Raw genomic sequence first — 22,968 nt, 5'->3', positions numbered from 1 at the left:
TCAATATAATCATATAATCATTTGTTCTTAAACTTTTTTTGGTATATAAATCAAGTATTGATTTCTATAATTATGCAACATTTTAACTTCCTTCTCCAAAAAGTATGTTCACGTTTGCTTTCAGATAATTTATGATGATTGGATATTGTTGCAATAGATTAGACAAATTGTTCATTACAAAGACTCATCTTTACAACAATTCATATAAGTAGAGTTCATCCGCCTAGAACGTGTTGTGAATAAATAGATGTAAGGTTTCTAGCAAACGAAAGCATAGAAAGAAATAAAACATTTCAATGTCCACTATAAGGAAATGACGCAATATATGAAATTCACCAAGAGCGGTTTAGAAAAAATTTAAAATGGGTTGATTTCAAATTTTCTCATGTTAACTCAGTTTACCAGATGAATGGAAAAGACGAATTGCTTAACTAAGCCAGCAAAATTAAATGCCAAATAATCTGTTGCGCAATGTTTAACAGACTAGCAGGCCTCTCTGTAACTACATGTCGTCTAGTTACAGAAATGAAGGCCGTTAAACAATACATGATATTCTGCTTTACAACATCTGTCAGTCGTATAGAGAAGTTCGACTCTCATAATTTTATAAATTCTGAAATGAATGAAATTTATGAGTATTTTGACAGAACTGCTAAAGTAAAGAAAATCTAAAAAGCTAAAAAATTCTTACTTCTTCAAATATTTTGTTTTAGGCAATTAAAGGGCATTTGCCATTTGTCAAAAATATTCTTGCAATATTAAATAATTGTAGCACAAGAAACAAGAGACGAAAAATGTGTCATTTGTTCTACATGCATTCCTTGCTTTCTAAAATGACTTCTGTATTGATGTTTGATGATGATTTGTCCCATTTCAATTTGTTGAATTATGTACCTCTTTTTCTTTATCCTTTCCCTTAATCCTAAAGCTTAGTCTTAATGTCCAATCAAATATTCTTTATCACACATGCATTCAAGTTTTAGTTTACTATCATTCTCATGTAAAAACGTAAAACAGTTTGCAAATATTTTATTATTCTTAAATGTCTATGATAGTTAAAAAACATTTTTTTGTTATCTCTATTTAGAAAAAAATACTTAATGATGGTTGCTTCAAATATTTTTGATGTAGCTACTATTTTCTCTGGCGTATCATTGGAAATATGATATAATATATTTCCAGACATTCATAAATATAAATAAGTAGAACTTTATCTTTAGTTGTGATCAATCAATTCGTTTTTGTTTCCATCATAAGGATAGACATAAAATGATAAAAAGATTTGCGAAAGGGTAAAAGTTTTTTAAATAATTTTAGACTAGTCAAATTACCAAATGGTAGCTATGTATATATGATGATTAGCTGCGCTACTCTAAACTACAGAAAATGTTTAAAAAAAATATACAAAAATGTTTCATAATGCTTTAAGTATTTTATAAGATAAAGATTGTGTTAGATTATCTGTTGATTTACGTATAAGCATGACTATGATAAATGAAATATATGGTCTTGATGAAGAAGTTAAATTCATTAGAGCTATTGTTCTTAAATTATGTGATAAGCGCTGAATTTTAGGTTTTCTTTATGTTTTCTTTGCTTACCATTGAAGAGGCAATTTGGCTATCAATGAAATTTCTATGTTGAATTCTGACGAGTTATTTTCTATTCTTCTCAAACAGCAGCTTAGAAAAAATGTAACTGAAGTAGAAACTGTCTTGTCCTAAAGTGTTAGTAATATTGGCTTTTTGATTTTTGATATCAACACAAGACAAGTACTTTTCTATAGACGGGGACACAAATTTTGATGATTTTTAAATATATTTTGGATAAGGAGCCGTAATTGCAGAAATTTAGTGTAAGAAAAAATATGCAACAAAAATATTGTTTCAACAATTCCAAGAAGTATCATTTACATTGAAAATAACAGACCAAATTATTTTAATTCCTTATAACAACAACCCCGGGAAAAAATATGTTTATGATGACGTTATTCAAATTGGTGAACTATTTCAAGTGTCTCTATAAACTAAAACAAAAATGTGCAATGCAGATGTTAGTTTCTGCTCATAAATAGGATACTATAAAGCCAAAAAAGGAGTATTGTCTATAAGCATCTTTTGTTCAATTTTATAGTTCTTATAATATGTTTTACCATTTTTTACTTAACCTAACATAAAACTTTCTAAAGTATATGAAATTCAAACAAGGCTAGTTTCTTAGGTAATTATCTTTATGCATCCCATTTCACATGATTTTAATTTCTCATGTTTTTAATGAATTTAGTTTATTTCAATGTATTCATTCTCTTTCCTCTCTCAAAAAAGCAGAAAATAAGGACAAAAAAGACACATTAATTGTTGCAGACCCCCATCCCCCTAAACATTTTCAGAGCAAAATTTTCGACTTACATTTTACATGATATACATGATATTCTGTTTACAACATATGTCAGCCGTATAGAGAAGTTCGACTCTCATAATGATATAAGTTTTGAATTCAATGAAATTTATGAGCATTTCGACAGAATTGCTAAAGTAAAAAAACTTTAAATAACTAAATAGAGGAATTCAACTTTGAAGTATCAAAAAGTTTTAATTCTTCAAATATTTTGTTTCAGACAATTAAAACGCATTTACCATCTGTCAAAAAAATTCTTGCAATATTAAATAATTGTAACAGAAGAAACAAGAGACGAAAAATGTATCATTTATTTTGCATGCATTCCTCGCTTTCTAAAATGACTTCTGTATTGATGTTTGATGATGATTTGTCCCATTTCAATTTGTTGAATTATGTACCTCTCTTTCTTTATCATTTCCCTCAATCCTAAAGCTTAGTTTTAATGTCCAATCAAATATTCTTTATCACACATGCATTCAAGTTTTAGTTTACTATCATTGTCATGTAAAAACGTAAAACAGTTTGCAAATATTTTATTATTCTTAAATGTCTATGATAGTTAAACACATTTTTTTGTTATCTCTATTTAGAACAAAAATACGAATGATGGTTGCTTCAAATATTTTCGATGTAGCTACGATTTTCTCTAGCGTATCAATGGAAATATGATATAATATATTTCCAGACATTCATAAATATCAATTAGTAGAGCTTTATCATTTGTTGTGATCAATCAATTCGTTATTCATATCATCATAAGGATAAATATAAAATGATAAAAAGATTTGCGAAACAGTAAAAGTTTTTTTAAGAATTTTAAATTAGTCAAATTAACAAATGGCAGCTATGTTACATGAAGCATGGCTGCGCTACACTTAACTACGAAAATGTTTAAAAAAAACATACAAAAATGTTTCATAATGCTTTAAGTATTTTATAAGATAAAGATTGTGTTAGATTATCTGTTGATTTACGTATAAGCATGACTATGATAAATGAAATATATGGTCTTGATGAAGAAGTTAAATTCATTAGAGCTATTGTTCTTAAATTATGTGATAAGCGCTGAATTTTAGGTTTTCTTTATGTTTTCTTTGCTTACCATTGAAGAGGCAATTTGGCTATCAATGAAATTTCTATGTTGAATTCTGACGAGTTATTTTCTATTCTTCTCAAACAGCAGCTTAGAAAAAATGTAACTGAAGTAGAAACTGTCTTGTCCTAAAGTGCTAGTAATATTGGCTTTTTGAATTTTGATATCAACACAAGACAAGTACTTTTCTGTGGACGGGGACACAAATTTTGATGATTTTTAATTATATTTTGGATAAAGAGCCGTAATTGCAGAAATTTAGTGTAAGAAAAAATATACAACAAAAATATTGTTTCAACAATTCGAAGAAATACCATTTACATTGAAAATAACAGACCAAATTATTTTAACTCGTTATAACAACAGCCCGGGAAAAAATATGTTTATTTTGACGTTATTCAAATTGGTCAACTATTTCAAGTATCTCTATAAACTAAAAGAAAAATGTGCACTGCAGATGTTAGTTTCCGCTCATAGATAAGATACTATAAACTAAAAAAAAGAATATTGTCTATTAGCAACTTTTGTTCAATTTTTATAGTTCATTATAATGTATTTTACCTCTTTTCTATTAACTGCAGATTGAGTGACAGGGAATATTTAATACTGATTGCAAAAAGATATAAACACCTCTTAAAAAAATTCTTTTTAACGTTTAAATTATTCAACAGCTTAATTCCATTGACGTAATTTTATTTGCGTGCTTTAAATTTGCATTGAAATTCTCACGAAGACACGCATATAATATTGTTCATTCGCTTCTTTGAGTCACGCAACCTCAACAAGAGTTGTGAATTTTTAGGTTTGAGAAGCCAGTTAGAGAAGTCATAGGACGTAGATGTGGCTCTAACACGCCTTTTTAGAGATTGTACTTTATTCATTATGTTTCTAATAAATTTTGCTTCATCAGGTATCAATGAACCCAATTTATTCATCTTTTATGCTTTAACATACATCCAAAAATACTTTAGAAAATTCTCTATGCATGATGCCTTATAATATTTTTTCTTACATTTACGCAGCATAATAGAAAGATTTTACCTGCTGCTTTAATATTTAAATTTTAAAAATTGTTTGTGTGGGAGAATAGATTAGTTATTTCTTCTAGCAGCTGAAAGGCTGTTTTGTAAATTTCCAATTGACTATATTTACAATGTATGGGTCTCTGCAAAGTAAGAAATTTCATTATAATTTTGCTATTGTTCAACCGAATAGTTTTTGATATATTACAGAGTTAAACTTTCACTAGTTGACAGAGGTCATTTTAATAAAATATGTTGTCATGTAGCAATGTAAACTATTTGTTACAAAGAATTCGTTGCTAATCTCCTTTTCTGTGGACATTCAAATGGCACTCAATCTATTGACACCTCTACCAACCATGCAATCACAGATCTGATGCAGAAAAATAACTGAACAACAAACACACTAGGAAATCTATTTGAAAAATAAGACCAAAACTCCTTTGTTAGAGATTGACTGCTTTTTGGTTTCGCGTTCATACTTTGCCAGCAAATTAAGAGATACTTCAATGAATGACTAACTACAAAAACCAACCTATGCAACTATCTTTATCGAGCAGCTATGAACATGCCACAAAGCAGACTAATCAAAGTGCTTGTTCAACACGACAATATCATAGAGCATGACACGTCATTTAAAAACAGGTGGATTTAATTATATACTTTGTACTGCATGTCACAAGGTGGTTTATAGTTCTGCTATGGAAAAAATGCTTCCGCCAATACCTTTATGAACATTTGAAGAATACATTACCACCGACTTTCTCTTCTACGATTAAAGTATTATGCCATGTAATGTGTCTTGTGTGTGTGTGTGTGTGTGTGTGTGTGTGTGTGTGTGTGTGTGTGTGTGTGTGTGTGTGTGTGTGTGTGTGTGTGTGTGTGTGTGTGTGTGTGTGTACACTGTATGTATCACTGTATGTTCCTTTTTTATATAAACTTTGATTGGATAAATTTCGATACAATACAATGGCAAGAACTGCGAAAAAACTCATTTTTGTAGTACAATCTATATATCCTTTGCCATGTTGACGCCGCCATATTGGATAATCATGATGGCACAATGCGCACACATATAATATGTACGTACTTATGACTACAACATCTATGGTAAAAATAGATATTTTAATATGGCGCAAAGTTTAAATTTAAACACGGTAAACGATTACAGACTTTCATTGTCATGTTATATCGCAAGCTAAGCAAAGAAGACAAAAAATTGAATATGCTTTGTATATTTTAACTAGTCTGAAGCAACGTATTTTAATAATCTCTGTTGTAAAAGCACTTCTACTTTGTTTTGAAAAAATGCAGCAACCCTTATTCAACGTTGATTGTTATTCTTCCAATAATATTACACGACGCCTTTCCTTTATCGCGTTCCAGACTTTGTTGTGAGCAAAACGCGAGCGCCAAATTGTATTCGAGAAAATGCAAAATTCAACGCTTGAAACAGGCCTTATTATGCGATGCCCGATGTTCCGAAAAGATGTTAGATACAACCACATTTCACATAGTGATTAGCCACTGACAGTGCGAGTACGGGCAGATTAAGAAAAAAGGTACGAATAGCGCACATATGGATTTAATTTAAAAAAGACAAAATACTATTAACAAGTTTTCAATTTAGCTAGTGATAATATTCTAATTGAGAATCAAGCAATATCCTTTGCTATTTGTAGCATATTTTATTATATTCCAGGTGAGAAACCTACGTTGCTTATATGTCACGCCTTAACCAAAACAATCACTCGTTTCTTCGGACATTTTTTCCTGTAATGCAGGCAAGTAAGCTCAAGCTAAAATTTACCAACCTTACAGATGTTAAATTTTTTAAACGAAATATGCAGATAGCAGAAGTAAAAAGCTTAAAAGCTCTGTAAAGGGGGCCTATAATTTAGACCTCGCAGAACAATGGTCAAGCCAGTAACGGTAGATCAAATTTACAAGTTTACATAAAATTTCGGAATTCATAGTTTAAAATGGCATATACATTATAGATACTCGTATATAGATATAAATGTAATACAATCTTATGTTAGACAGCTAGTTCATACGTATTTTGGGCAACATAAAATTTTTGTATGCATTTGGACTGTTCTTAAATTTAAATGTGGGCTTTGTACTGGTTGTCCAATCAACCATAAAACTTTTTTCTAATCGCATACATATTGTCTTCATAAATAAGTACGTCCTTCCACACAACAAAAAAAGCCTTATAATGTTGTACTAACTCTCACACCATTATATGGCATCTCTTCCTTTTTTCTGTCAAAATGATCATGATTAATGTTTTATGATTTTCATGAATAACTAGGTTTAGGGTTTGTGCTCGAGAATGGTATGAGAAAAGTGACGGGATTAAATATCCATAAAACCAACTACTGAGAAACATTTCTTGGATGGGAAATGTTTAAGTCAGTTTGGAAATCAAGAGTTGTCGATATTACAAAGGAAATGCGAAACGGACTGGAGGCACAAAATGTTGCCTTGGTAACACCCGATGGAAAGAAATGTGTGCGTTTACTTGATTTACTTCAAGCTGAGAGAGCATTAGTCGTGTACTTTGGCATTTGTAGTTGCCCAGTGTTTATGAATAAACTGAAAGAATTTGGTGTTCTAGCTCAAGACTTTTCAGATATCATGGATTTTGTCGTTGTATATATTGAAGAAGCTCATCCAATTGATGGATGGTCTTTCAAGGTAAATTCTTTTATTTCTTCAACATAATTTTGAATTGATGAAAATCGTAGAGTTATATTATAGCTACGTTATTCATTATGAAGAATAGTTTTTCCAGTATAACATGAAAGAAACGGCTACAGCAATTTCGTGATTTATAAAACATTCTTTGTATAACCATAATAATAATAACGAAGCATATAAATTTCATCAGGTAAAAATCTTTTGCAAATACTCATAATATTTTAGTAGGATATATAGCCAGACAAAATGTTCTGCTGACATAATAATAGCTTTTTTATCTTACTAATAAAAACGGGACCTTTTTCAAAGGCAGAAATAGTGAACTTCTGTTGAACTATACTTTCATTAGGCAAAACAAAGATGTTGTTTGAAAAAGAATCGTCCCTTTCATTATTTGACAATCTTTTGTGTATAGAAAAACATGTCTTAAGATTTCTTGATAAAGTCATGAAGGAAGCTAATTTCACTTCATTTTAGAATAACTTTATCAAAGTACGAAAGCATCGAAATCAATATAAAAGATGCAAAGCCGCGCAAAAGCTACAAGAACTCAATCTTCCATGTCAAATATTGGTAGATACAATGGACGAGAATGCAAATGTGGCCTATGGAGCGTTGCCTGAGAGACTCTACGCCATCGAAGATGGTAAAGTCGCATACGTGGGTGGACAGGGACCTATGAATTTATCAATGAAAGCAGCACGTGACTGGCTAGAGTCATTTCGCGAGAAAAACACATTTAGAAGATGGACAATCTAACCCAGCGAGCAAGAATTGTACAGAATGCAAACTTCGTATAATGACATTTTGACATATTTTGGCCTTGAGGTTGAGACTGTTGTTTCGTTATCCCAAAACATTTTTTAAGCAATTGACAATGCCCTAATGTATGATGTTGTACAGATATGGAAAAACATTATTCAAAAGTGAGATTTTTACAAGGATGCGTCGACAAAGGAACTTTGAAAACTTATACAAACACATGCATATTTTCCTTGTAATTGTCAAAAGCTTAAAAATACAAGACAATGTAGGTTTCTATGCTTTTAGTATATTTAAAGGTGGATCATGAATTCAATTGAAATGAATCGACTGTTAGGAGCAACCAAAGTAGAACATGCATATATGAATATTTGCCCCTCCCCCCCAATTATCAAGCTTGCGCAATCTCTGAATAGTTACGTAGTTTACGATTTATGTGTACAATACAAAACACAAAACTATAAACATTGATATGAGTATTTCTCGAACAAAAAATTATTGATGTCGTGTCAAAATGGAGGGCAAATATACCCCGTCCAGTATAAAATAAAGCTTTGCTTGCAGTGATGAACGAATGCTTTATCGTAACATGTTCAAAGTTCGTCATTTACATGAAGCAGACATTCCAAAATGATATTTTCTCTTAGACGTTGCTGACACGAACTGAGTGCAAGAACAGGGCGTTTTTTTGTATTCGCACATCAAGGTTACTATAGAAACCAAAAAAACCAGAAACGGCTTGTGTTGCTAATGACCAGGTCTAAAAGATCAACGTGCGACATACGTATAAAGGTTTCTGCCGTTTATAAAACAGATCACTGGGGAGTTTTGGTCAAAACAGGCAACAGAGGCAATTGAAATCTATCGCAAATACCAGTTTTAGCATGTCAATACTTGGGCATCATTTAAGGTTAATGGCAAAAGTTTTAAATCGTAGGATGGACATGCAAACCTGCCACTTTTAAATCATTTTATAGACAATAGTGATGGAATTTTGAATGGATAAGTTTAAGGAGCCAGTATTGAAAGCCATATAATTGTATTACGTATTGTATACAAAAAGGAATCAGAAATAAGTTTGATAAAAGTAGAAACATTTTTATGAGGCACAGTTAACGCTCTTGAAGGCATTTGCGTGAAAGTTATATACTCTTGATATTTAATGTGCAAGACAGAACCAATAATTTAAATATGCAAATGTACAATGGTTGGCTACAAGCGCAAGCCAAAAACCAAGTTTCAAACGACTTTCTCTCCCTTACAATTTATAATAGTCCGTATAATTTCGCCATTCAACTGTCAAAATAAACTGATCAATTTTCTTTTTTATATAGGAAGACGTTATAGCTTATAATACAAATTTACATTTCGTTGTTAATCATATTTAACCACGGTTAGATGTCCCACAACAGTCACAAATGACATTTGACGTATATATATGTTTGTAGATGTAGATCACCCATGACAATAAAGTCCTAAGGACTGTCCGTGTTGATGTTGACTGACGTTTCGACAACCGTAGCGGTAGTCATCTTCAGAGTTCCCGGTTTAAACCATTCACTTTAAGGCTAATATTCATTCCAACACTTCATTCCTTAACTTCATTCCAACACCACTTAGTAAAAAAAAATTATTCAGTGGATAAGAAGAATCTAGACAATTTACTGAATTATACGTCCAAAGCCAATAATCAATGTTGAATGTCGTGGAATGGTATTGGTAAGGTCGAAAGATCAATGCTACTTCAAAAGCGAACTTGCTAGTGAAGTGGGTTACAGCTAAAGAAATGTCAGTGACTATGTAGCAAGTAAGAACTGTAGAAACTATGGTCCAAAACTAAAATCCCAAGAATGAACAGCGGGAGAGTATCCACATTGCTTGGGGAAATTATCACGTGATAGCCTAAAATCCTTCGTACGTATATAGCATGGCTGGAGGAAGGCTTACCAAATACTATTTAGTTAGTGGTTTTCATAGATTGACTTTACACTCTCCAGCAATTGGCCGTAACGACATGTTTTGAGTTTTTTTTTAGTGTATAATTACAATGTTTATTATACATTGAAATATTTACAAATCACCTACAACTCATTTCACATATTTTTTTAAAACAGAGATAAAATATTTTGGTGTAAGTAAGTTGTTATTGAGAAAGCGTAACGTTATTGTGAAGTGGTTTTACTTTATGGTTTCTTGATAGCCCTACACGTAATGGCGGACCTGGATTCTTTATTTTAACACCGCCAAGGCAAAAAGAACCGCTAGTTTTGTTTGTAAACAGTTTAGGTAAAGAAAATGCTGAGATTGTCCCCTCATTTTTCATATGCTTAACGCTCTCTTTAGAAGAATTTATAGGTGATGACTTTTTCTCCTTTGTACCAACGCAAGAAAATGTGGAAATTTTCCCTTCATTTTTCAAATGCTTAACATTCTCTTTCGAAGAATTTATAGGTGAGGACTTTTTCTCCTTTGTACCAACAACAGGGGTGCATTTGTAGTCGGATGACTCTTTTTAAAACAAATGTGTATCAAAAATTTGTTATTATAAGCACTCGTCAGAAGAAAAACTAATAAGAATAACACGAACGACAAGCTGCGAGCAAATGCAATTATGTATGTATCAAACTGTTTTGATATTTTGATTGTATAATCATGCCAACTACATTTTGGTTATTTCATTATATGCAAATAGGACACTTCAAATCAATGACAATTTTTATAAATACAAAAATAAAGCCTACCGGAAAACATATGACTCCCACCAGACATTTTCTTGCCGTTCTTCAGGTTCGCAATTTTCTCTTCATCGGAATCACTTTCGACATCATTGTCATGAATCTTGTTCACTTTAGCACTACTCTTATCGCAGGTGTCACGTGCATCGCAGGTGTCGCGTGCATCATCATCTTAATTAGATTAAATGAGTAGGAGAGCAATCAGCATTATATGTACATGCTACTGCATCTTAAATAATAATGATTATGTATTTTCATTATCCTTTCTTTCATAAGGTGTATTTATTAGTGACATTTCAATTGCTTTTTCTATATCTCTTTGGTACAACTTTTCACGAACGGAAGGCCTTACAATAGAAAAAAATCTCATGACTTTGTTGTATCACACATTGAAGAAATTAGTGTGTACATTGGATTACACAAGGCAAAACAAAGGCTTATAAAGGATTAGAGATCTACTATAATATCTGTGTAAAACCGCATGATGCCCTTTAGCCAAAATTAAAAATCTATTTTTGGGTCACACCTTCTCTCGCCTTTCTTCTCTTTGTTCATTTCCTTCTCTTTATGCTTCGCCTTCTTTGTTTGTGGTTCAAAATCAACTTCAAAATCATCTGAAACATCATGAAGTCATAAATACAAAACTTAGCAATTTAAAACAAGAGAAATCTATAGAACACGCAGGTATGACATTGAAAAGGAAGTAAAGTATGGATCCCCGTATATATTTATTGCATATCTACCAAATTAATAATATCAACTTTTTCACAATAAAACAATGTAAAATGTTTAATAGCGCACTAGATCAATCATGCAGCCAGTAAATAATTGTGGGGCCTACATTCACATTTGTAGCATTAGTATTTTTTTGAACAGTGTCTATGTAGGTACATGTAAACTGATACAATATAAAATGTACCCTTCTCCTACCTATGTAAACCACAGTGTATAACCACATACTTTACTGTAAAACGGAGCAATTATAATTTTCATTATTAGCTACGTAGCTATGAGATCACTGTATGTACAATACATTACCATCACTTTCACAATTGGAGCTCATATCAGTATAATTAACATTTTTTCTCCCTTGAAAAATAAAACATGAGTAAAGCTAAATGCTTGTAGATGTAGATCTTCAAGGTTCGAGCAGTCCTGAAAATGACTGTTGGTGTTGTTAATGATTGAGATTTTGACATCCTTTGATCATCAGAGTCAAGTAACACACCAACACCAAGAATTCTTTTCAGGACTGCACAAAGCTGGACGATCAACATCTAAAAAATATAACATAATAGGTAATGAAAATTATAAATTCTAATATGAAAATCGTCCCTGCTTTATTAATCACCAATATTGTCAACCAACAGTAAAACATGTTTCACCCATATGCCATACCATAGTAGTGATAGTACAAATTGTAATCAATTTACAAATTTTAGAATTCTTACCTTTTAGATTTTCGCTTAAAGGTCATCTTTAATTCATATTTACAAAATTAAATATTATGCTATCAGAGAAAATACTAATGAAGTTAGGATTCAAGTTTAACTTCTCGTGGTTTTAACATTATTTTTATTATGTTTTGTCTTTATATAACCAAGGAAGGGAATGGTGCAAGCATGACAGCACAAAAAGGAACGGTATATTTGTAAATTTCCGTGAGATGAAAAGATTTTTGCTTGTAAAGCATGTAAAATTGTAAGCCTGGACTAAAAAAATTTATACATAACATAAATTCAATGAGTTCTCCTTTTGGTGAAGTCCCGTGTTTAAATTAGGCCATCGAAACACCGAAATTTAAATACACAAAATGAAATTTAGAATTTTCTGAATAACTTTTTTGAGATCTATCAGAATAATTAACACCAAAATGTGTTCATGTGTACTTTAAAATACAGATCATGACAGATCTCAAGAGCCATTACTACTTTTTAGGAAATGTTAGGGATGCATTGAGCTATCATAAAGACAGGGCGTTTTCAACAAAAGATTCTGATAATGACAAATATGAAGGAAGCTGCGCTGCTTACTGGCAAGGTGCTTGGTGGTATAATAGTTGTCATTATTCCAACCTAAATGGTAAAAATCTTGCTTGGTATGGTTTTAATAACGTGAAAACAAGTGAAATGAAAATCAAACCATGAAGAATTTTCATAATACATATGATTTCATGACAATGATCAATATCGATTTCATTACGTCATGTAATATGTCTTAAACATTTACACTCGTTGTTTACTCTGAGAAAATAAGCAAAAAATTGTCATAGCTAGAAGTCAAGAAAACTGTAATCATTTCATGAAGTAATAAAAAATATTGTTTCAATCAATGATATTGATGAAATATGAGTTTATAACATGTTTATCTAAATGAAGTTGATGTAATCAAATCATACTCAAAACGACTGCCGCTTTTTGAGTTTGTAATGTGACTGTTTTCGTCTTCCTGGGCATGAAGTGAATTTTAAATTATTAATGCTTACACAGTTACACGTTTAAAAGCATTTAACTAGTGTTATTGTGGGCATCAGCCATCTTGGGTGAGCCACATTGTTCGATAAGTCCCTGGAGGCTGGTTGCAATTCAAGAATTTAAAACCCCTAAACACAACCACAATCGCAATATCCACATCGCATTTAACTGCAATTACAAAAGCAATATATGTGGTGCTTTAACATGATCTCAAAGTACAATCTCACGAAAGTTCGAATGACAAAGAGTTGATTGTGTTTGAACGAAGTGGACGCTGAATTCACATGTCTCTGTTTCTATGTATGCTCACTTAAATGTTCTCTTGGAGTCGAAGTTCTCTGCTTCAACATTGAAGTATGTCATTAGAGCTTTGGATTTTATGATTTGTGTTTATCGTACATATCCAAATTAACATATATATTACATTTAAAGTAGTTTATGGCAGTTTTTTGTTGAAATCATTCATACTTAGTAACCAAGTATTAATCATTGAAGAATTATTTATATAGCTGTAACTTTAGATATGTTGTCAACTTGACACTGACAAAATACTAGATTGAAGGCCAAGCCTATCGTAAAAATTCAATGCATTGGAAAACGGCATATCAACAGTTTTACCAAGAACAAGCAGTTCTTCAATGGTCAAGCATTTCTTTTATCTTCTATATAAATATAATGGTCCATCACTAAGAGGTAAGCCCAATGTTTATATATTTTAAAGCGTGCATTTTTTAAATAAATTTGTAGCATGAAGGTTTTTTATTGGAGACGTTTCTTTGTTGAGACACATAAGACATCTTCAATAGTCTTAGATACAGCTAGCTAAATGAACAATCTAATTAAAAAATTACATTGCATTAAATTGCATGATAGGATTAACAGGAATAGTATTTAATTTGACCCATAAGGAAATAAGGAAAGATATACGTACATGAAACTATCACATGATCAGTGGCGTAGCAAACCCGCAAGTTTCTTCTTGCCATGTAAACATTTTGTTGTTCATAATATTATGAATTTTTAATAAAATGAATGATGCTGATGATAAAAAAATAAGTATCATGAATAAAAAGAGGGCGTAACATGAATAAATTTAAGGCGTACAAAGAATTAATTGAGGGCTGGCAACGCCACAGCCCATAAAGGAAAAAAGAATTAAAAAGTCATTAAATTTTGGATATGATGTGAGCAAAAAGAAGCGTTTTTTATATCTCTAACATAAGGATAAAGTTTTGTGTTGATTTTAAATCACGAAAATCATTTAGGTAGCGCGCAATGTGTTTCTGTTTAATTGACGATATTGAAATGAAAAGATTTTCCAAAGATTACAGTCATTAAATTTTGTATCGTCCGGTTTACTTTTTTGATTAAATCTAAGGACGAAAACAAATAAATGGATTTTTCTTTACAGGCATTTAATTGCGTTACATATATTATCATTGAGAATTTTACTTACTATTTGCCTTTAACAATCAGCATTGATAATAATGCTACAGAGTCTAACGTTTTATTTATCAGCTTCTTTGGTGTACTTGAAGAAAAATCTAGTTTTTTTTTAACAGGTCTACAGATCTTAAGAAAGTTGGCTGCATTGGGGTTAAAGATAGATAGGTAAGCCGTTATTTCCTGAAAATTAGATAATTAGAACAGCTTTCAATCAAGAAGGGGAAACTACATGGTAATAACTACATGGTCAGATTTGAAGGTCAAACAGAGCAACAACTCCCGGAAATTTAGTAAAATTTATATTTAGTAAAGAAGGAGGTTTTGTAAAGTATAAAGTTTAGTGGAGTAGAAAGTTTAGCAAAAAAAAAAGTTAAGTTAGGCAGGAGATTTTGGAAAGAGCAGGAGGTTGAATAAGGAAAGAGGTTCTGTAGAGAAAAGGAGCTTAACTAAGGAAGGATGCTAAATAAAGAATAAAGTTTACTGTGCAAGATATACGATTATTATTCATTATGACTTGCATCTAACGTTACAAAGAAGCCAATAAAGCAAATACAATTCATTTCATGACGATCCTCTTTGCAAATTTTTAATTTAAGTGGAAGCAGATATCAAACCTTTGTTTTTACAATTTGTTTATTTTGAAAAAGCACAACGTGCTATATAAACGTACAAGTCTTATTAAATGTGAGAAACCATGTCATTTGAGAAGTCTTGCTTCAGACGATTGAGAACATGCGACACGGGTAATGATTTGAATTTTTTTCAAAATCGGCTTTTCATGACAAACTGTTATTTGTAAATAGACGTCTTACCTACAGATATCTAGAATTATATGCAGGTAGTTGACCAATCAAAAGTGACATTGCTTAGATAGTGAATATCATGTAAGATAATTGCATGAAATGCATGATACATCAAGATTGCGTGAAACGGGGCAAAAACATAAAATTAGCTACTTCGTAACGATCGTTTTGCACCGGTTTCCAATAAAAAAATGCAAGCGCGTAAAAGGTGTTTCCGGTCGTTTCTGTCGCAAGGATAGAACTCTAGTCTATCTCAAACGATTGATACGCAAGGATCGTTCGTAACGTAAGGATCGCTTTTGTCGTTTGAGTTGAGCGTTTTCATATGATCGTCTCTGTGGCTTCTACAAAAAATGGAATGATCATATGGAAACCGGGCTTTAAAGAGCAACATCTCATTAAAAAAATGAGTGAAAAGACGTAACATTAGAATCATATAATTACCTAAATCAGCTCTAATTTTTAGGGAAAATATTAGAAAAGTATTGTTTCACCAACGCATTTTTAACAATTTCATCAAGGTTGTTTTAAAAGACATAAAAGCTAAAATGTTTTTATTATATGTTGAAAGTACCATTAGAAATAATGATCAAATTTATAACATCACAGTTTTTGGAAATTCTTTATGGTTTTATTTTCATCTCAGTGAACTTTAAGGATTCATAAACTTTCCAATGACCCCAAATCACACCTTGGGCATTGATTTGGTTGCCACTATAGTAGTGTCCATTCAGGTTAGAATCATAACAACTCTTATACCACCAAGCACCTTTGTAGTATGTGGCACAGTTTCCTCCATTTGTATCATTATCTGAATCTTTTGTTGTAAACGCCATGCCTTTATGATAAAATAATGAATCTCGAGCATTTCCTAAGAAAAATAATACCTTTCAAAAATCGAATTTAATGCAGTTATAGAATTCTTTTGAACTTCCATTAACACAAGTTTAATGTATATATCATTTAGGCATTGACACTTGCATTTACAATTGATTATTAGAGGCTTAGATATAAAAATGGACTTCAGTCAATCTTCATTTGACAATGGTTCTTTTGTCTTTAATGCGTTCGGTGTCAGAGCCCTCTTTTTGTAAGAATAAGGACAACGGGTCTGGGGCGAGCGCGGAGCCGCCATTTTCGTGACTACTTGCAAGTTAAACTTGTAAAAAAACTGTGTGAAAATGGCTAAATGAGCAAAAGAATAAAGAAATTCAGCCTTGTTTAATGGAAATTTTAAATAAATCGGAAACCATAATCAAGCTTTTGACGTTTTTGTGAATAATTACTGCAAACCAAACTCAATTTCGTGGATTTGAGCTACATTCGATGTTGACTAGTTCGTGCTTTGAAACTAATTGTGACCCACTGCAAGGCATTTTTACCTATGTGAACGTATATTCTCGCAGTTTTCACCAACAGCACCAAGAAATTTGTTTTCGTTGCTTATAATTTACCAGCGATAAAGAAAATACTCGACATTTTGGCTGCATATTCTTGGTCGGGAAAACACGTTACGACACATACATGCAGATCTGAATCAATGCTTTGGCAGGTATAAGGTATGTCAAAATAAATCACTGTTGCTCATTTTTGGTTATATATACATTTGGAAACCGTAGAGGCGACTTAACTGGTAAAAATATATTCTTTAGAAAGTCATTACTAATAATCTTATTCTAAAATTAAAAGTATTTTGAATATACAATTGAGCTGCTACAATTTATTTTGGCTTAAACTGTGCCTACCATTGAATCGGTCTTATCCATAGTTGGACAAAGTTTTGTTTTGAAGCACTGTAGTCATGACATTTTGCTTAGGTAGTACATATTTTGCAATGAGATCCAGGTCTAAAAATTTAATGCAGACAAATTACAAAGGTTTTTTGCTGGAAAATTATGAATTTAAAATATTTGTTAGATGCAGTGGCTCTTTAATATTCTATTAATTTAATGTGAAGTTGTTGATTTCTTTATTGCTTGCAATGCAGAAAGGTATAGGCTTCTATTTGGTGAAGCATTTGGGTATTATAAAACAATTCTGCTGTCGAAGAACAGTCTTGTTTGCAACAAATATCATAGTTTGTACAGACTTCGACATTGTATATGAGTCTGATCCAATTTTTAATCTAGCTTTAAAAATTAATAAGTTGAGTAATCACAAAACTTCTGCCTTTTTTTCCAAATTATAGACACCAAAGACCACACCAAATCATTGGTTATTTAAAGACAAGAACAAATCATTGATAATCAAATTGAACATGCTCTGGTTTAAATTACAGTCAGAATGTATATTTCATTACCAGTAATATATTTTACCCAGCTGTTTCAGTAAATATTTTATTTATGATTACTGATACTATACTTTCAAAGGATTTCCTAAAGATGCAAAATACAATATTCGAAAGTATATTATTTTAGCATATTGGATTAGCAATAATTATCTCTTGAAGTGGTTAAGAACTTGTAAATTAGAGTCATTTCCGAACATAATGATAAGTCTTAATCTTTCTATAAAGCACATGCTTTGTATGTTAGAAAACTATTGAATCGTTAGCATTAGGACAAATATTTCCAATGATTTTTCACTCGAAAACAATCTTCGTAAATAAACCTTTAGATAAAGATCAGTTAGACACAATGTTTACTACGCCCAATCCAGTCTATCATAAAGCCATTTCTTTCTTTTTTCTCGATCCATAATTATGGCGATATGCAGTTACATGTTTTTACTATCAAATAATCAATTATTGTAGCCATACCTCCAGGAAATCAAAATATTTTCTCAAAATACAAACAAACTTGTAATAATCGCCATATAAACACTAGTTGAAATTTTAAAATTAGGAACAAAAATGGCGGAAATTAATCATGTGATCAATATTGTCCAGTAAACGTTCGCAAACCAGAGAACAACACATTTCCCAACTCTTGCAAATAGAGGGCTCTCTTCGGTGTATGTAAAGTTTGACGTATGAAACAGACCTTACTTAATGGCGTACCTGGGTATTTTCCGAGACTCAATTGATATATTTGTGTTTCATGCTTATAAATGTGAATTGTCCATGTAAACTTAAATAAATTTCTGTTATGTTTTATGTTGTTGTTAAGTTCATAAAAAACTTTTACATGTAAGAACAAGTTGCAGTGTATATATCATTTAGGCATTGAAACTTGCATTTACAATTAATTACTAGGGGCTTACTTGAATGCGTGCATTGCATAGAAAAGATTTCAGTCAATGATCATTAGACAATGGTATTCACAGTATAGATTCCTTCTTATGTACCAAATAATTTAGTCGTGTTTATTAGCTACATGTTGTTCAGGTGCTAGGTTATTACGTAATTTACAAAGTTGCAGTTGAGTTTGCATTTAATGTTGATGATAAGCTAATCACAATCATTACATGTCACAATCAATCGTTGCAAAAGAATCGTTCGCAAATTGGAACGACTTTTTACATTTGTTTGTTGTATTTTTTTTAGTAAGTTTTTAAGTTCAAAATTAATTATACTTTTATTGACAAACAAGGCTTTAGTTCGAAAATAACCGTTACTATACGTTTTTATCAAAACTTGGAGGTTCCCCCGTTGCAAACTGCAATCACTCATATCATTCAAAAATATTGTATATATCAAAATATTTTTTCCTCAAACCTTTATATTAACGTATTAACTTACCAGAATATTTACCAAGACTTAGTTGATATTTTTTACTTTCATTCTTTACAGCAAAATAATCATATTCAGCATATGCTTTGTTTCCTGACCAGTCTCCCAGGTCTACACGAAGTTTATTTCTCCTTGCAGATGTTAGTCGGTATATTTTATCTAATCCAAGCCAGAATTCGCCTTTCAGATCACCAAAACCTTCTTTATAGTCTTTCCAGCCTCGATAGAAGTTTACACTTCCATCTTGACGTCGTTGAAACACAGTCCAACCTCCACCAAATGACTTCATATCACAGAAAACCTTAAAGTAGCCCTGACTATCAGGAATAATATGATAAACTCCACTTTCGCTCTTGCCATAATTTTGTACATCAGTGCAATCTTTGGCTATTTTAAATGGAAAATGTTAAAAATTCAGTTTCTCAAGATTATGTTATGATAGGATAAACGACTGAATTTTGTGAAAAAGTCTTCTTAAGCGAATGAAATCATTACTAGGTATTATTAATATTTGTTAAAAATTGCTTGTTTCATGTTTCACAGGCTGGAAACCTAACGAACAAAAGCATTGCATGTAAGATATGGATAATATTGACTTCTGTGAATTACATTTGAAGTGGGGATGCTGTTTTGCAATATACTCAATTTCAGAATATAAAGTCATTTTCATTGAAATGTGTGCTTACATGAAACTTTTTTATGTCTGAATAGAAAATTCCAGTCTAACTCTAATAGCGTTAAATTGAATAGTAAGAAAGTCATATGAAATTTTATTAAACCCAGTAGAAAATTAATGCCATCTACTGAAAAACGCTATTACACATTATTTACATACATTTTTTGACCTTATTTATTGTACCTCTTAAAAATATTGCTTATTTAGGTTTTTAAAGGAAGTGAATGCTTAACAGTAAAACCTAATTTTCTTACATCAAAAGTTAACAAGATATTTATGAATGAACATTATCAGTGCATACCATCCATACTTAGCGGCGGATGACTAATTGCGCAGCCTGTAAGCTTAGAAATATTTGTGGGACTTTAAGTGATATAACTTTCTCCCAAAAATTTCAGTCTTTTGACGACGTTTCCCTTTCTTATGCTCCATTGCCTTTGCTTCAGTTTTGTTACTCATAGTGTAAACATTATAGAATAAATTTAAATTTCGAACGAGATAAACTCACTACTCTATGAGTTCTTTACATAGAGCATTATAATAGTGTATCGTACAGTTTCCAACAGGATATATTATTGAAATTTTGATCATTTATCTCATCTAGAATGGCAAAGAGTAAAAACTATGTTTAAAGAGAACAGGACTTTTAAAAACGCGGGAATGTAAGCTTCAGCCTACATAGCCTACTGAGTAATCGGACAACGGCCATATTTGTCTGTTCTTGGAATAAGTTCATAAAGCTACAATCCATTAGTTGAAGACATTTGATGTAATATTATTGAGGTGCACTCATTCTAGGAGGTCTGGAAGCAGAGGCCAGAGAACCGGGGGGGGGGGGCATTGGGGGCAAGTGCCCCCCCACTTTTTGCAACAGGGAAAATGTGCCCTTTTTCATGGTATAGAAAGGCCCTTGTTTTAGGAAAAATTGGACAGAAGAAGTTTTTCTTAGATACAAGTAGCCCCAAGAGTAGAACATAGTCTGTCGGCATCATGCGAAATCAGCTATAGCTTAGTTTTTGATCTTGATTACCCAGATAGATCAAAAATCGCGTTTGTCGATTGGGGTTTTCTTCGCAGACGTCCGCCCAGTATTTTAATTAACCAATGAGAAGTCGCAATTTATGATCCACATGAGACTATAAATTCTACGGCAACGCATTGCTCCCGTCGTATTGTCTTTCAGGCCATTGGTCCTACAAAACTGTTGACAATTCATAATCATAATAATTGAAAATTTTGCGGCTTAAATGACTTCTAATCAAAATCATCATGCCTAGAGCTGCAAGGCGAAAACGAGAAAAGGAAAAAGAGCTTGTAGAAACAGCTAAAAGGATGCGAAAACTGACGAGTTTTTTTAGTAGTGCTCCATTAGAGAACGTTGTTGACCAAAACATCGACTCTAGGTCTAATTTGACTCTGCCGTCAGCTACAGAAACTCCATCATCGTGTTTATCTCCTCATTCTCATTCCAAACCAAAATTCGGTGATTCTGACTTTACATCGTCTTCAGAGATACTAGTCGCGCCACCGACCGAGCCAGTTCACACACCTTCTCAAAACCTAACGTATGCGTCTGCCAAGTTCCACGACTATCGCCCTATTGGTAGAACCTATGCAGATTGAGTCAACGGAATGTTTGCTAGGACTCGATTTTTAGCGTTTGTGCTGTACAAGCCGACATCCTTACCATCCTACCCTAGAAGAAATAAAGCACACGTCTAGAAAGAACCAGTACAGGAGGATCATCGAATGTACGAACTTGGAAGTCTTCTATATTTTTGAAATATACATGAGTCACATACTGCATGACAAAAGGCACCATTGCCTGTTACTTCTGTAAAAGAGCGATGCGTCAAGACCTTATTACTTTCAGTCATAATGGTGAAAAGGCTTTTCTCCTAGGAGAAGTCATTGACTGGAGGAAGTGCGGAGAAAAACTTAAAAAACACTATCAGTCTAAATTTCACGCATAGGCGACTGAGAAAGTTTTATTATCTGATGATTCGAGATGAGATGTTGGAGCGATATGGGTCAGGGAATTAAAAAAAACCCAGGAAACTCGAAGAAGAATGTTGCTAAAACAACTAAGTAATTGGTGCGTGCTTGGCTTCAATACGGGAGCGCTTCGATCAAAAAACATATTCTGTATTGATGAACATCGAAACCATGCCCATTAATGCAGCAAACGGGCGTAAGTTTGAGTTGAATGATGAAGTTGAACACCTTTACGAAAATGACATCGACTTTGACCAGCTGAAGGCGGAGTTAAAGCTTCTTGAAGGAATTATCTCGCAGCGACTTCCAGAAGTAAAGAAGGTGACATCAATTGACATCATAACATCAATATTCTCAACCGAAGAAAATAACTCATCGCAGATTGTCATGGCAATGTCTAATGTTGTTCGACACTTGCAGATTTAACTTCTTGCTCCAATGAGTGCAGCCTCTTTAGAACGATGTTTTTCTTGCCAGTGGCTTGTCAAGACACATCTCAGGAGCGCAATGACGGCAGCAGGCTACAATAATCTTATTGTTATGCATGTAAACAAGGCCAGAACTGACGAACTGGACTTACGTTTAATAGCTAAGAACTTTGTTCTGACAAACGAACGTAGGGTTAGATTTTTTGGGAAATTTTAATGAGATCGCATTACGTAATAAAATTGTTCATGTAGTCATCTTAGTTCGATTTGTTAGCACGCACGCCGAGCAGTAGAGAATACGCATAGCATTCTAAGAATGTCTACCAATATTTTGCAGACTTTGAAATTTAATCATGATTCATGAAGCAATGCATATCTGTAATATACTAAAACAGTAAGCTGCAAACTCACATGCCCTTTTCGGTCAGTGCCCCCCCCCCTTTTGAGATACTTCCGCAGGCCCTGTCTGGAAGCATGTCAGTCAAAATGCTTTTCAAAGTTTGTATTTACAGAATTCTTAGTTTAGGAAAGCCAACCAATAATAAACTCAAGACTGTCTAATATGGTGTATCTAGGTTAGCAGGGCCATGGCTAGATTACTAACTTCAGGACGAGTGTTAAACTTAACCTTAACCCTTACCCTAACCCTAACCCTACCCCCTCCTTAATGTAGAGAAACTCAAAATGTGTTAATGTTATTATATGCTATTGTCATTTAGAGAACCATACACTTTCAATGTTGTGTGCTGAGGGAGGTT

General features: G+C 32.5%; 1 protein-coding gene and 2 long non-coding RNA genes across 3 annotated transcripts; all 3 read right to left on the bottom strand.

The window, feature by feature from the left end:
• Positions 1–10,000: 10,000 nt before the first annotated feature.
• LOC124454833 lies at positions 10,001–10,774 on the bottom strand. Its single transcript, XR_006951617.1, has 2 exons — positions 10,725–10,774; positions 10,001–10,491 (listed from the first exon to the last, which is right to left on the bottom strand). It is a non-coding gene; the product is annotated as an uncharacterized LOC124454833 (long non-coding RNA).
• Positions 10,775–10,989: 215 nt separating this feature from the next.
• On the bottom strand, positions 10,990–11,807 carry LOC124454834. Its single transcript, XR_006951618.1, has 3 exons — positions 11,747–11,807; positions 11,245–11,332; positions 10,990–11,065 (listed from the first exon to the last, which is right to left on the bottom strand). It is a non-coding gene; the product is annotated as an uncharacterized LOC124454834 (long non-coding RNA).
• Positions 11,808–16,064: 4,257 nt separating this feature from the next.
• Positions 16,065–20,095, bottom strand: LOC124454955 (ryncolin-2-like). The gene is made up of 3 exons (XM_047005707.1): positions 20,089–20,095; positions 19,121–19,498; positions 16,065–16,312 (listed from the first exon to the last, which is right to left on the bottom strand). Exons 1-3 carry the CDS (start codon positions 20,093–20,095, stop codon positions 16,065–16,067), a joined length of 633 nt encoding a protein of 210 aa, XP_046861663.1.
• Between the last annotated feature and the right edge of the window lie 2,873 nt (positions 20,096–22,968).

Source organism: Xenia sp. Carnegie-2017, unplaced genomic scaffold (genome assembly GCF_021976095.1).
Source record: "Xenia sp. Carnegie-2017 unplaced genomic scaffold, XeniaSp_v1 HiC_scaffold_3, whole genome shotgun sequence".
NCBI lineage: Eukaryota > Metazoa > Cnidaria > Anthozoa > Malacalcyonacea > Xeniidae > Xenia > Xenia sp. Carnegie-2017.
This window is presented reverse-complemented; position numbering and strand designations above follow the sequence as displayed.